The 16,577-nt window shown below is 31.3% G+C and overlaps 1 protein-coding gene across 1 annotated transcript in view; it reads right to left on the bottom strand.

The window, feature by feature from the left end:
- Positions 1-16,577, bottom strand: part of LOC129222480 (thyroid adenoma-associated protein homolog) — a 61,607-nt gene that overhangs the window by 21,484 nt on the left and 23,546 nt on the right. Inside the window, exons 14-21 of the mRNA XM_054856994.1 lie at positions 15,744-15,889; positions 15,049-15,308; positions 12,327-12,436; positions 11,592-11,724; positions 10,291-10,401; positions 9,511-9,633; positions 5,909-6,114; positions 4,998-5,277 (exon numbers count right to left, since the gene is read on the bottom strand). Coding sequence (XP_054712969.1) covers positions 4,998-5,277; positions 5,909-6,114; positions 9,511-9,633; positions 10,291-10,401; positions 11,592-11,724; positions 12,327-12,436; positions 15,049-15,308; positions 15,744-15,889 — 1,369 coding nt within the window. The remainder of the gene's footprint in view (positions 1-4,997; positions 5,278-5,908; positions 6,115-9,510; positions 9,634-10,290; positions 10,402-11,591; positions 11,725-12,326; positions 12,437-15,048; positions 15,309-15,743; positions 15,890-16,577) is intronic.

The raw sequence follows: 16,577 nt of genomic DNA, 5'->3' as shown, positions 1-16,577 counted from the left end.
GACGTGAAATATCATCTGTTGAGAGACCTTCAAGAAAAAGGAGTGTTAAGGGTCATATATCTACCAAGCCAAGAAATGGTTGCAGATGCCTTTACAAAGCCTCTAGCAAAACCTCTATTTGAGAAATTTCGCTCAGAACTTGGACTAATGTAGTGTTCAACACACTAGGGCTCGACCGATGGCATTTTTTGGCCGATGGGCCGATGCCGATTGTTGGCCGATTGTTCAAAGATGGCCGATTGTTTTCCTCCAAATGACCGATTGCCGATGGCCGATGCCGTTGGCCGATGGCAAAAAAAAAAAAATCTAACAGAAATAAATTGATAAGATTGTCAGAGATTTAAAGGATCATTGATTCATTTCACTTTACTTCCTTTCTACGAATAAGGAATTGTAATCACAAAAAAAAAAGAAAAAAGAAAGAAAAAAATCAGATTTCGACCTAAATTTTTATTTTACGATCACCCAACTTAAACTTCACAAGTTTTTTCGGCATGCATATGTACCTAAGAACATATAGATGACCGAAATATCTATTTTGAACGCCTCCTTAGTTAATTATCGCAAATTCTCTTGTGATGGCTTCATGCGCGTAAACTTGCGTCACTCAGAAACGTTATGAAATAGTAAGTTGAAAACTCATACGTACGTAGTATCATCTAAAAGTTCGAGGACAAGTTGTTTAAAATCTTACCCTGAATAGTTCACATTACCGAAGTACATCTATCTACAAAATACTCACCTTGAACGGCTATGCACTTCTGCCAACGTTGATGTGACAAACAAATAACATAACGTTTCGTCGGACTTAGCTCCGTGTGACTTTTACCTGTTCCCAGCAAAAAAAAATTGCATGGACGCCGCTTCTTCTATCAGGAGAAGATAAAGCTGCATCACAGAAGGTAGCGAAAAATGGCTTCCAGGAGTGTTTCCAAGAGTTATATGAAAACTGGCAGAAGTACATAGTCTCTCAAGGTGCCCTTTTGAAGATGGATGTGCTTAGTTAATGTGAACTATTTTGGGTAAGGTTTTATACAGCTTGTCCCCCGAACTTTTGGATCGTACTACGTACAATCTGTATAGGGTGTAGTTATGCTTATCCTTTTTTGACTGCTGTATGATGGAAGAGAAAAAACAACATCAAAAATAAATTAATTAATTAATTAATAAATAAAATAAAATAAAAATAAGGGAAGAAAAACAAAGAGACTGTTTAATAACCAATAGGCTTTTTTTTTTAATTGAACGTATAACTAAGATTTCAGTAATATTGTAATAATGTAAGGATTTAGGTACACTAAACATCGTTAAAAACATTAAATTATGTTGTTTAATCATTCAAAAAAAAATTAAGAATCAAACTATGAAACCGTCAACAAATTACGCAATTAAAGTGGAAAGATTGCACGTAGACATTTTTAGTCATAAAATTAAACAAAAAAGGGAATAGATAAATTATAATATTAAATCATAATAAGAATATTTTTATACTTATTTAAAATTTATGAAAGGAAAAATTTGCATTTTTCATAAAAGCTATAACCGTGACATAAATTTTGCGAAAAAAAAGAAATAGCAATGAAAAGAGCGAGGTTCTTAAAACGCAGCCACAATAAACAAACTCAATATTTACATCAAGTTAATAACTGAACACATATACTACTTGATCTGATGTTTTCACACGTAATATTGAACAATTTGATTGTTTATTTTTTTATGAAGCATTACAAACAAGTTCAAATTAAATTTTGAAATTTAACAATAATTTTCTGAAATTTAAAAAATTACATAATAGAAAATCCTTGAAACTTTTCTATAACATATTATTAAAAATATGATGAACACGAAAGTAACTTATTCATTTATTTTATATATTTATATAAAAAAATAGTTACTTACAACAGAAAAAAAAATCGATCGCTATTAATGATGCAAAAAAGATGGCGGATTACGAAATATAGGTGAAACAAATATAAGAAATACGCGAAATGATGTTTCTTGACCAAAATAAATAATCGCTAAATATTTGAGAAGTGCTTGAAACGACGAGGGTGGGTTAGGGGGGGTCACCCTCTGATTTTGGAGTGACTCACAACATTAAACTTCGGCCTCATTTTTTTAGTACAGAACCGCTGCCACCAACGCCTCGGAAGAGTTTCTGAATCTACTTCAGCACTTTCGAAGAAAAAATTCAAAAGTCCCTTTGGTTTCCGAATTATGTTTCCATTCAAAGCGTCTTTAATCAATTTCTGACAACAATAGAAAAAGCTTGAAAAAAAGATCTCCAATTTTATAAATGGTGTTAGTTTTAAACAACTCAGAAGTACAACTAGGGTTTAATTTCAGAAATTGTTCGATTTGGAGGAGGGACACGCAAGTGTTCTAGGAAATACAAAAAATAATCGTAAAAAATAAAGTTCAAAATAATAATAAACATTGAACAGAAAAACCCTGTTAAAACTTGCATCCGAGTATGTTTTGACGTGCAGTGGCGGATTTAAAATATAGCATATGTTGCGATTGCGCGAGAGGCCCCATAACCATAAGGGAACCGTAGGAGTTACAAAAATGCTTATGATAAATGTTTTACAACTTCTGTGCTAGAGAAATAGGGCCCCAAAATGTATTTCGACGGGCCTCAAACGTATAGCACCGCCGAAGCAATACAGAAAAGACTGCATTACTGTGATTCATATTACAAATATCGAAAAAATTAAAAATTACCGTCGTTTCAAGTGGAATCTAACAAAATGAAACAAAACCGGTTTCGCCATCTCATATTTGTTTCCATGGTCTCCAATTCGGCAATATATCGCCGAATGATTGTCAGTCTGAGACGCTATATTAGTTTTGCATTGAAATAAGTAATTAATAGCCACAAAAAATGAGTAAATAGGCTTTTTAGAACCCCCGATCGAAAACAAAAAGTGAAGTGCAGAACTGGAACGTACGCACACCCCACATGCGAAAATTTAGCCTTCTACAGTTTACCATTTTTGAGTTATGAATTATGAGAGATACATACGTACATCCAGCCGCAAGAAACAACGCAACATATAACTTATTTGGTACCTGAATGCTGTATAAAAAACTCTTTCAGGGGTGACTAAAATAGAAATTCATACTGAAATTTAAGTAAACAATTTTATATGAAAACAATAACTCCCTTTACTTTGTATTAAAAAGTAAAACAACAAAGGTCCTTTTTTTTTTTCAAAAACATCGGCCAATTCCATCAGCTTTTCGATGTTTTTTAAGGCCGATGGGCCGATGTTTCCTGCAAGTTAGCATCGGATGCCGATGGCTAAATTGTTGAACCTTCGACGCAGATGCATCGGCCTGGCCGATGCATCGGTCGAGTCCTACAACACACAAGGGGGAATGTTAGAAACTGTGTATGTTGCCCACTTCCTCCACTAGACGGCGCTGTCGCCGAATAGCAAACCAGGAACTTTAATTCCTTGTTAGAACTCTACTCACTTCTCTCTTACTGCTTATACTGTAAACATGTAGCGCTGTAATACATATATTAAATTTGTGTTTCTTAGTTCAGAAGAAGTTATGGTTTTAATGTGTTCGTGAATATACATCTATGGATATCAGTCTTATTTAGCGGAAGATTCCTCCAACATATAATTTGGACTATAGATATACAAAACAGATGAAGAACATATAAGGTAAGCTGCATGCTTCCTTAACTGCATTGATTTAGATGGCTCTCTAAGAACGAGTTGATAGACATTTTATGTTTATTTAATTCTAATAGTTTGCTTGAGTAATATGTTGATCAGTAACATGTGTTTAATAACTACCATAATATACATAAAATGTACATTTTACAATTTCATTTTTTTAAATGAAACAGAGGAACTCCATCAAAAGTAGTGACTAGAATGTCTATGAAAATGTGCATAAATATATGAAGTCTATTTTTTATTCAACTTATGTGGCTGTTTTAAATTTTTAATAATGTCAAAAAAAGAGACATTTTGTTAAATACATTTTTTGCAACAATCAATAATATACCAAAAATTTAAACTATCACAAGTTTTTTGAACACTTCATTTTTTTTTTTTTAATGAAATAGAATATTTTTAAGGAAAACATCTAGATTTGATTACATGCATTAATAATTACACAAAAGACAAACATAAAACAAACCTAAGAAATTATTATGGATGGAATGCAACAATAAAACAATAACAGTCTCAATATCTCTGCATTATAATAAATGACAGATTTTTCATAGTGAGATAGTGATGGGCAAGAAAATATCTGTTGAATTATTCAATATTAACTAAAGTTCATTATGTGCTAGGTAAAACAATATGTAGAATATATCATAACCAGTGCTGTATGCAGGGGGAGGGGAGCGAAACATTTGGAACTGACATTTTTGTTTTATTTTTTAAATACAGTATAACTTCGATTTAACTATATACCCAATTCAAAGATTTCCTCAATTTAAAGACTTTCACTGGTCCGGATTAGAATGCATTGAAAGTCTATGCTCCTCGATTTGACGATTTCCTTGATTTAAGGATAACTTTACCCTGTTCCTTGACAATCATTAAACCAAGGTTATACTGTAATGCAAATTACTGTAAATTAGTTGGAAACCACTTTAAAATACAAAGTAAAGTGCCTGCTTTTTAAATGAAAGCTGACTAAGCAATCTAAACTGACTCTTATGGCATAACAAATATCTGTAACTGTCATCCCCTCCCCAAATACTTTTTTTCAACTACAGCACTTACCAAGACTCAACAACGATTAAACTTTTCATATGTTGTAAACTTGCTTTATAAGTACAAAGAAAAAGCTATTCATAAAGTAATGAATTTTCTTGCAAATTTTATTCATGCATAAAAATTCGTACCTGTAGTAAACAAGATTGTTGCGAACTTGCTTTACAAGCACAAAGGAAAAGCTATTCATACAGGAATGAGTTTTCTTGCTAATATTATTCATGCATAAAAATACCAAATGTTTTGTACCTGTAGTAAACAACCATGAACATGATTTTGGCACAAGATACCTTCTCTATTGCAATGCAGAGACTCTAAAAGAAATTCCAGAGTGACTGGTAAATTTTCCACACTTGTAAGAGATATTAAAGCTTTGGATACTAATACTCGGGTTTTCCAAATAGAGCTTTCAGCAAAGATGTGTAAGAATTTGATAAAAGATACTAGTTTGTGGTCTTTTTCTCCAGGCGCAGGATAAAGTCTTCCAAGGATCAACAAGATAGGGTACAAACTAGGTTCAATAGATGGTCTAAAATTAAAGAAATAGGTTTAAAAAAAAAACACACACACACACACTATAAAACACAGGAATGACAAGGAGAAATTCCTTACATTCAGGGCCGGATTTGGAAGTGTGGAAGTCCCGGGGCAACGAAGGAGTGGAGACCCCTTATCAGGGTTCGAAAAAATCATCATATTTTCGAAAATATCCGATACTTTGATATATATCCGAATATTTTGATATATATGTATATATCCGATATTTTCAACCCGTGAAAGTTAGGATATTTTGTAAAAATTTATTGTGGGGCCTCCTTTGTTGTGGAGGCCCCGGGGCAGTAGCCTCGCCTGCCCTCCCCTAAATCCGGCCCTGCTTACATTACAAGTAGAATTTCAATTGCAGCAAATCTCTGTAGTATTAAATTCAGAGAGCAAACTTTCTAATGCTAAGTTAATTTATGTATATAAAGGAGATGGGGAGAACTGGTCTGTGTTGTTGTTTGGCCTTTGACAACGAAAAATTAAGGCAATGTGGAACTTTGACTTAAAACAACAATTAAAAGTAAGATTTTTTTCAAGATGTCAATTTAAAATAGAGCTACAAGAAATGACTGAAAAGCCAAATGATGCATGCAGATGACTTTTTGTCAACTTTCAACAATGCATACCTCTTATCTTGTCTTTGACGTACAGATGAAACGCAATGATTAAGTTCATCATGAAGGAAGTCATACAGATCTTTGTAGCTGGAAAAAAAGGACTTTCCAGTTAGCCTGTTCTTCTTTCCAAGCTCATCTTGTGATCTATTTACACCAAAAATCCTTGTTGTGAGTGCACTGAACAGCAAAGTTGATGAATTTCGGACCTTTAAATAACCAAAAATTATGAAGTGAACATCATATACATGGTAAGATTTGAATGGTAAATTATAATCAATTCATTTAAAAACAAAAATATGAATGCCTGAACACTTTCATTTTGTTAGATATTGCACAATATTGAGGTTGGTTATTTTAAAAACCAACTAGGAAAGTTTTTATTAGTTTAGTGTTAACACCTGATAATATTAAATTTTTTGAGACTTGATTATACTTTAAACAACTTTATTTAATAAAAGAAGCAAAAAAAAAAAATCCAATAACAGAGGACCACTTAATTGGAAAAGAAATAACCTTGAGACCAGGTCTTGTCTGGTCTGGATGAGTCAGATACAAAAATATGTCCCAATGTTTACTTCTCAACAAACAACGAAAAAAAGACATTACATTAAAAGCACTGAACATCCAAATTGCAAAGTTGGAAACAAAGGAAAGGGTGGGGGGAAGGGGATCACCCTTTTTTTTCTGTGCCAAAAGACAAATACGGCAAAAAACTCCAAGGGATGAAATTAAGCCAAACAATACTTACCTAAAGAGATAGTAAGAATAAATCTATGATCCATATTCAGTGTTCAAGCAGTTTCCAACAAGAAAAGAAGGAAAAAAAATTATTTGTTAGACAAAATTTTATCTAAAATCCCAAGTTTGTCCGTGATTTCCAGCAGCACAAGAATCATCCGAAAAATATCTTGCAGCATGGGTGATTTCAACATCACCTCTCATAAAAGGTTAGTTATAGATATGCCAAGGGAGTAAACTATTCAGTGACATTAATCCGTTAAAAATAATACTCAAGAAATTTCAAGGGAAAATAATTAAGAAGTTTTAAGTAAAAAAAGTCTTGATTAAAGGTGAATTCAGTAATACATATTCTTTTAAATTGAATTTCTGGCGACAAAATAATTCCAATTAAAACCATTTTACAGAGACAAGACTGAAAGTTCTATTCATTATTGTTGGTTTTCTTGAGATTGAAAAAATTACGATAAATTTGATAACTAAGATCAGATAAATTATTAATCCATAGCATGTCATCTATATGTCTGTTGCAGATTAAATCAGGAAAAGCATTATTAAGTTAAAATTTTCTTCCATAGCAAAGTAAATATAGGTTCGCTAATATAGAGCTAAAATAAGCACACCATTGCACCCACAAGCTTGCATTTTTGTCTTTTGGCACTGCCAAAAAAAAAAAAAAACATTGAATGGAATTTACTCCCTTTTTTTTAAAACCAGAGGTGGAATTGCAATCCACTCCAAGGGGGACTAAACTGAAATTTTTAGGTTGGTACATCAAATTTTATTACAGATGACATCTTTTAACGTAAAAATATGACTATTTTAATCTGACTAAAAGTGATTCGCAACTCCAGCGCTCGAATACGCTATTTTGAGGTAATTTACAAAATTACAGAAAAAGGAAAAACATTGTGTTCCACGTGTGTCTAGGCAGTTTGTTATGTGTATTTAGTAACTCATTCGATGTATCTTAGATTGCTTTCAGCAGCAGAAATTGTTTCGACCCTTAATTATATTCTCAAGCTTCTCAAAATAACATTAGTTTTCATTATTTTGCTCTAAAAAGTGAGTTGATTGTTGTAAATATACACGAAAGCATAAACACAAGAAAACTCTTGATTAAGAAACTTTGCATTTGCATGATATTAACAACGAATCTTTTCGAAGTTTTTTTTTTTGAAAGAGGATAACGTAATACCAGGTAAATTTTTTTATTGTTTTGTGCGAATTTGTAAGAATATGGTTTTTTTTTTTTTTAAATCTTAAGCTCAAAAGAAAGATTTGATAACATCAGCAGAAGAATTAAGGCTTTCATCTCTGCCTAGTTTAAAAATAATTAATTTATCTAACCTAATTTTACTGCAGCATTTAGTTGGAATGGACAGTATGTAAAATATTTTCTTGAAAAAAATTATCACAGAACGAAATGAAAATGTTTAACCAAGAAAGAACGTTTAGAATTTGAACTAGCAAAAACAAAAGTGGAGAATTTTCATTGCCAAAATATTACGCTAACTTTACTTTTTATCGCTTATATTACCAGCTAAAGAGTTTCGCGAAAATGTTTTTTGGGTTATAGTTTTAGTATTGTGCAAGCAAAGAACTCTTGGCGAGATTTCGCATGTCAGTTAAACCATTTTTATTTGTTATGATGAGTGGATAAAATGGTAGAAAGATTACGGAATTTGATAAGTTTAAAGAAATAATGGAAGATCAATTGAAAAGAAAACTACCACTATATATCCATGAGAGTTTTATTGATGATTTGCATAGCATGACAGAATTAAATCATAATTCCTAAATTAGAAACATACAAAACAGAAAAAAATTTTAATTAACCGATTTGGAAATTTGAGAAAAATAACTTAGCTACAAATGTAAAACAATTAGCGAAAGCCGAACAAGACAAAGAAGTATCATCTTCTTCTTTTGATAACCAATCATAATGCCATATAATTAAATTATGCAGCATTAAATGTTATTCTTGTCAGTCTTATTGCCATAATAAAAATGTAGTTCTATCAAGAATTGATAAATATCGAATTCAACATCGTTGAAATGGCAGCTTAAAAATACGAACTACGTCATTTGCATTAACTTTTGACATTCAGTAATGCTTCTTGAATTCTCATTTCTTTCTCAGAACATCCACAAGACTTTAAAAAAGAATTTAAAAAGAATAAAACAAAAAAACCATACACACAAACAAGAATTGCTAGGCTTTTTAGCATTTTCTACACTACGGCATGTGTTTGTTTTACCTTTAGCATCCGCCATTAGATGGTGGATGCCATGCCCCCTATAGTTTGTTGGAGTTGCGAATAAATATTTGGGTGTTTTTATTCGAAATTTTGAGACAATACTTCTCACAGAAGACATGATTGGATTTAAAAAATATTTTTATCTGCAATGCTCATGTGATTGACCACTTTGTGCTAGGTATTTCAATTTCTGCGAGAAAAAAAAGTTGCAAAACCAAGCACCCTAATGTACAATGCAAATCATAGGAGTAAAATTTGATAGTTATTTGATTAAAATATAAATTTTCATTTGGATAGTTGGCCTTTTATTTGTTTGTAAAAGTCATAGCATTTTGATTTGGGGATAAAAATTCATTCATGAAAAACTACAACATACACGTATATTATAAAATAAGAAATAAGATTTCAAGTATATTATTTAATATTCGGAAATTTTTATTTCTACTGACTCACAAATACAATTTTATAATTGTTCCTTTTGTACTTTTACTAGTTTTCATTTGATTCAACAACTTAGCTTCTAATTTCATAAAAATATTATTTTTAAAGCAAAAAATAAATAAATAAATAAATAAAGCTAAATGTCATGAAAGTAGCACTTACACTCCACAAATGTGATTTAAAACCTAAAATAGAAATTTTTAACCCTTCAGAAACAAATGGCATCACAGCTTCACCTAAACTTGCATCACGAAACAATGTTCGAAGAATATTTAATGCATGTACCTACAAATAAAAAGAAAACATTTGAAGTCTGTGAAAAAGCGAACAGACATTTCATTATGTTATGATTTGAATACTTTATAAGCATTAGAGAAATCAGCGATTTTTATGATTATTTTTTTTATTAAATGGAAATTTGTATTTGATGAATACATACATTTAACACACATACATACATGATAACATATTTCGCCAATTCGATTGACTGTATTCTGAGCAAATTATAAACACCTTTTTTTTTCACTGCTTCAAAACATCAACACTCCACACAGTTACGACTTTGATCGTTTTGTAACTGTTGCTTATTTGCATTCAATTTAAAATTATATATACTAAGAGACAGTGTGTATTAAAAACAACCCATTCATTTAGCTTTATCAATACTTTCAGTTATCAGTACATTAACCTCAATAAATGTTTGAAGACAATATTAATCTATGATAAAATTAGAATATTATGTGAGCTTTATCATTATATTTTGTGTTATTGTTTTTAAATATTTACAGCACCCAATCCCCTGCTTTCTGCTAAAAAGAAATTAACTTTTAGGCAACAAAAGTCGATGCCACTAAATATTTTAAACTACCAACCGTCTTTTTAAAACATTTTACATTTACTACAATTGTAAAACTAAAAAACTTCAATAATTTAAAAACTTACTTGGGCATCAGGATTTGTCTTCTCAGAATATTTAGCAATGTTCAAAAATTTGGACATTGTTTCTTTGAAGAAAGAAGAATTTATTATTTCAATTTCAGATGTTACAACTGCCTGGAATTAAAAGCAATTTGTCAAAAAATATATATATTTCAGTAGTAAAAAAAAAGTGTTCAACAACAAGATCTGTTATTATTTTTTTATAGCAAAATTTGACATTGTTTAAGTGGGAACTGTAAAACACAGAGTTCTGAATTCACAGTAAAAATTTCATAAATAATGAATTTACAGTTGTAAACATAAAAAAAAAAAAAAACATCACTCCCTTAAAAAGAATTAGAAGCAATAAGCAAGAATCAAAAATAAAATGTAACTCAAAATTGTAGTTTTGAAAATGAGTAGTAAAACTATATGAATAATATATATATTAGCAAAAATAATGCAGGAAAACTTACTAGAAAAAAAAAGAACATAGAATAAACAGAAATTGCAAAAGAAAAAAACATTGTGGCCTCATCAGCGGACTGACTTCCTTGAATAGGGAAATAGGCATGAGAGTTTTCAAGGGTCTGACTGGTACTGAGCCAAAAATAAGTGAAAACAATTCCCTGACATCTCTGCAAACCAACATGGGACCATAGAAGTGCATCACATAGAATAAATTCTAAAGAGCAAGCAGTCAAGCAACAAATCCAAAAGAATAAACAGATACATAGAAAATGACCAAGATATATTTGCATTAAAGAAGTAAGTAATCTACTCTGAAGAGTGGTCATGTAATACATAGGATAACAGGTTTTTTTTTTTTTTTTTTTTCAAATTGATTATTGCAGCTTTAGGATTTTTTTTTTCTCCCATTGATATAATTTTCTAATGACAAAGTACTTAAGAAATAATAATATTTCTGAAAAAAAAATCGGGCCATTTACAACAGACAGTAAAACACACAGACAAGAAAAATTTACGGTAGATTTAATGCTTGCATTATTCAAGTAATATTTTTTTTTCAGCTTTAACGCTTAGGAAGTTAAAAAAGATTCCAAATGGAAAAAAAAAAGTTTTAAAATGTGCAGATAAAAATGAAGAGTGTTTCCATTGCTGCTCCCCAGTTTCACATTTACAATCTAGGAATATTTCCTAGCAGTAAATTTACCCCTTTAGCACCATACAAATCTCATATAGTTTAAGGATAATTCTTGCTTGTATGCAATTTTAATAAATGCAAAAATAATATTTTTGATAATATTTAATTCGGATATTTTTGAAAATTAAAACAACAGAACATTATTTGTCATTCAAATTACCTGAACAATGAAAGGAAGCCCTGCACTTCTTCTAGTTGGACATAACTGCATGGATTTTTCTTTGTCCTCAATAACTAACAGAATATCATTTATCCATATTTTTGGGAGTTTATTAAGTTCACTGATATTACTCCTATTTCAGAAAAAAAAAATAATCAAAATGTGAAAAACAGATAAAATTTTAAAAAATAGGACACAGAATTTTTTTTGTTGAAGGGGGAGGGAGGCTCTATAAATAAGAGCTGCATACATATCATTTTAAATGTACATTCATGAAAAAAAAAATGACTACAATTTTTTACAATAAAGAAATAAACAAAACATGAAATCACATGCGTGAATCAGTGAATGTCAAAACAAAATTCAAAAAACAAAAACAAATTGCAAAATTCATAGTCCAAAAACTTCAACACTTTGTAACTGGGCATTAACAATAGAAATAAATTAACACCTACACTTATAGAGAGGTTGCCAGAAGAAACTACAAGCATTAAAATTTGTCAATGAACCAGTGGCACGTAAAAGGTTCCAGCAAAATCCACAGCACATAAGTTGGAAACATTATTGAGTCTAGTCATGAAAATTTAGTTCTCAAAAAGAGAAACAATTTGCCTGTATTTACACAAGAAAAAATTATCATAGTACTGATTTATCCTTAATTTGTGTCAATATTACACAATATAAGACATTATTAAATAATAAAACTTAATCAAATCATCATCAAGTCTGACATACCTCCAAAGAGTTTTGCATAGTTTGCTAAAGCCAATGTATGCTTGTTCAAATGCACCTTTATGTTTTACCAAACTCATTTGCTTTGTAAAATAGTGTCCAATATCTGTGACCTAAAAATACACATTTGTAACACAATTAATCTAAGAATTCAAAAAAAAAAAATGTATGAATCAAAATACCTGTTAATTTTACATCCTTTAATATTTCACTATTTTTAACCCTAACTCATTTCATTCATTTCATTTAATCAATTATTTAAAACTAAAACCATCGTTTTCTGACTTTTATCTGGCTTATTCATCCATGTGAAGATGTTTCGTCAGTACGACAAATGTAAAATTGGACTTGGATCACTACTGATTTGCCTCATTGCGAACTGATCAAATTCAAGTGCGCATGCCCCGAGTAATTCACCATTTTGGAATTAGCGCTTTTGTCAGTGATTCATTCGTGATGTGGGCATTTTTAAAGACATTGTTCGATTTTGAAGTTGGGTTCCAACACATACATTTCAATACAGCAGTGATGATAGACTTCGGCAAGGCTTGTTCGGTGTAATATGTAGTGGGGTTTCATAAGTTAATCAATTTGGGAATATTGAGCCTCTGGTGCAGCTTGAATGGAGGAGCGAGTTGAAAAATTTCACTTAGCTACCACTAGATCTCTCTGCATGTTATCATATATGTACCACTAATTATTTATTAATCAATTGGTCAAAATGGTGATGAAGGGAGAGGGAACATAGCACTTTATGCTATGAGCTGATACCCCATCAGCTTACCAGACCTAATACAATTTCATTTTTTTAAGTGGATACTGTGTTTATACTAATGATGGGCATAATTGAGTACTCTATGACGATAGTAATAGTTAAAGGCACCATATTGTAGTGATAGGTTCAAGTGAATAGCAATTTTAGATATTAGTTTTGGCTGTGACATAAAACCCACCTCTACATACATTAAAATACATTCAAATCGTATAGTGTCATAGTTTACAATTTAAATCTGCAATGTACATTCTATTTTTGTGCGTTAACCTCAGTTTCAACATACAGAGACTGCCAGCGTCTGACATCCCCCAAAACAATATTAAATCTAATCTAAAAAGCATTTTTAAAACACACAAAAAAAAAAAAAATATCAAGAAAGATGGAAAGTTTTAAAGGAAGGAGATTTATTTCCTATGATGTACTTAGCAAGAAAAAGAGCAAAAAACTTGAAAATTCTTACATTTTAACATCACATATTATCGCTAGCATTCATTTAAAAACCAGACTTAGAAGTGTTTAAAAAAACATTTAAACTTCATTAAGGTTCACAAAGGTTAATCTGAAAACATTTAGTAGGATGCATACATTTTCTTTAAGTTTAACAAGATTTTACATAAACCAAAATTTAAGGACAGGATTTAGGATAGAAAAGAAGTTTGGAAAAATGAAGGGGAAGAGGTACTCACGAAATACTGGTCCATTGTAAAACAGGACGCCAAAAGGCATCCTATAACTTTCGAAGCTACATTGCAAGAGAAGAGATGAACACAACTTTTCCCGCTCGACAAGAAAGGTTACAATAACCAGATATCTCGCCAAGAGTGAGCCAAAACAGGAATTGGAATGGGAGAGAAGCGGCCAACACCAAAAGCATATCGCCAAGTTAGCCTTTTTAGAGCAAAACACAAAACTTGCAATACAGAAAATACTTGTAGCGTGGGAAAGAAGGGTTCCTTACACGCAAAATTGCCAGAAGGACCTACGCCCTACAAAATTCTTAGAAAACAGACAATAACCTTAACCTTATAAGGAAAAAGCAGACAGAGAACACATGTGCATTTTTCAACTAACGGAAGTACATTTCAATGGCAGAGAGAAAAATTTGAAAGGAAGGAGAAGGAAAAAAATACAGACAACACACAGACGAATCAATCTATACATAATTATAAAAAGGAATTATTTAATCGATATCTATGGGGAAAATATCCTGCTAAACCATGGAAAAAATATCTGAGCCCCCCCCCCCCCCCCATCCCTTAAAGTTTGCATATGGGCACCCTTGTTCATATAAGCATTAGAGTTAACAAGATTCAACTATAGAGCAAACATTAAAAACATTTCAGATGGAGGTAGCACAAAAATATTTTTAAAACATAACACAACCAGTAGTGGCCATCAGTGCTTCAGTAGTGGCTACTTGAAGATTTAAAACACACTAATAGTGGCCACAGTGAAGTATGTCTTTAAACTCTGGACCTACAACATTAATTACCTCTCTTGAAATTCGATGAGTGTTTTGTAGCACAACTCTCTTCCTTAATCGCTCCATTTTCTAAAAATGCCAGAATTTCAAGTTGTTCACTTTTTCCCCAAACTTCAAATTTGATCCAGCAGTGGCCACTCCAAACTCTGAAAATTTCAGTAGTGGCCATCTGACATTCTCCCATCCGAAGAACTTACATTACTTACTTTAATTACTTTAAATTCAAATAACTGTTGAATAAAATTAATTCAATATGATAGTTACATTAAGTACCAATTTATTAATCATATTATTATTGTTTATTTCTTTCTTCAAAGTATATAAGTAACCTTGAAGTGGCCACTACTGAAGCACTGACCACTACTGGTGTGTTTATCTTATTCAGTATTTTTTTTTTTTTTTTTTTCAAAATTCAACATCAAACATAGCATCAAAGATAACAGAAAAGTGTAAGTACTAAAATATACCTGAGTAGTATTTAGAATGCTAGATTGTTCATCCTCAATATTAATAGGAATTCTTTCACAAATTTCACCAAATAAAAGGGATACTTCTTTATGTGCTCTCCAACAACACAAAAGCAGCATCTGAGCTGTTACTGCACGAGTCTTGATAATGTCTAATTGGATAGCATCCTTCCTTGTAGATGACTCATCGCTGACAATAGCTGACTGAAAACGATTTCCAATAGCTTTACGCACAGCAATTTGCAGTTGAGAAATATTTACTGAAACATAAAAATTATTTTACTATATAATTGATAAAATTCATTCTAGAGCAATTAAAATGAAAGTTTAGGTTGAAAATTGAGTGAAAATTTTTTTGCAAATACAGTTTACTAAATACAAGGAAGCAAACAGAAAATTTGAATCGTAGGATTTATTTTGTTTTGACGTTCAAATATCGGAATGCATGATTAAAATAACTACAAAGGCTACTAACACATCATCATAATAAAAATGCAGTAAAACCTGTGAAGTTGCAAATTGACCAGTTAATAGCTTTTTTCAGGCACAGAATTAGCCCTTATCATACCTTTGTAAGTTGACCACCAAAGTAGTGCACCACAATTGGTCAACTTACACAGGTTTCACTGTATTACATCAGCATAATTTGTCAAAACTCAGAAAAGATCAGTAAACTGCCTGTTATTGTGCCTTACCTGGATCCGTGTCCATTGGCAAGTGTCCTTCAGGAGAAGAATTACAAACAACTGGTTCAACAATATCAGCTATGTGAAAGCTAGTCAAAATCAGTTGGCGAATCAAAGTGTGCCATTGGGTACATGAGTAAGCGTTGTCAATAGAACTACAAAAAGAAAAAAAGAAAAAAGGAAGGAATATATTAATGCATATGCACACACAGCTCCCTGTCTGACAATTTTGAAAAGCAATAACTGGTATTAAAAACCAATGCTTTCAATTCACAACTTTAGAACAATTTCAAATTTCCTATATGTAATCAACAGTAAAGATACAAAAGTCTGTACCCTAAATGAAAAATGCTAAATAAGAACAACTTTTTGATACAAAACAATTTTTGTGGAAAGGAAAAGACTTCAATGATCTGAAATTCTACTTTTTGTCCCTAGAAAATTTTAATCTAAAAATATAACTTCACAGTTCCAACTTTCTTTACTCATGAACTTAAAAAACCTTGTACCATTCACAAGTTTCAGCATTTTAACGATATCTCTTCCCTTTAAATAGCTTCCTTCATTTTGCCATGAATCAGGATCAAATAGGAAAACTTCTTTTGGTGTTTTTAACTTATCAAACAGTTTTATTGACTTGTAATTGATTCTATAAAGAGGAAGATTTTTACTAAGAAAGTATTCCAAATCATCTACTGTTATATGAAATTTTTTATACAGTCACCTGATACGTCTTCCATATCAACAAGCATTTTTTGGACTAGTTTTTTCCTATCTTCAAAGTTAATTCCTTCATCCAATACAAAGATACGAGTTCATCCCCTAAATACCATAAGTGATTTA

This window comes from Uloborus diversus, chromosome 5 (assembly GCF_026930045.1).
Source record: "Uloborus diversus isolate 005 chromosome 5, Udiv.v.3.1, whole genome shotgun sequence".
Lineage (NCBI taxonomy): Eukaryota > Metazoa > Arthropoda > Arachnida > Araneae > Uloboridae > Uloborus > Uloborus diversus.
This window is presented reverse-complemented; position numbering and strand designations above follow the sequence as displayed.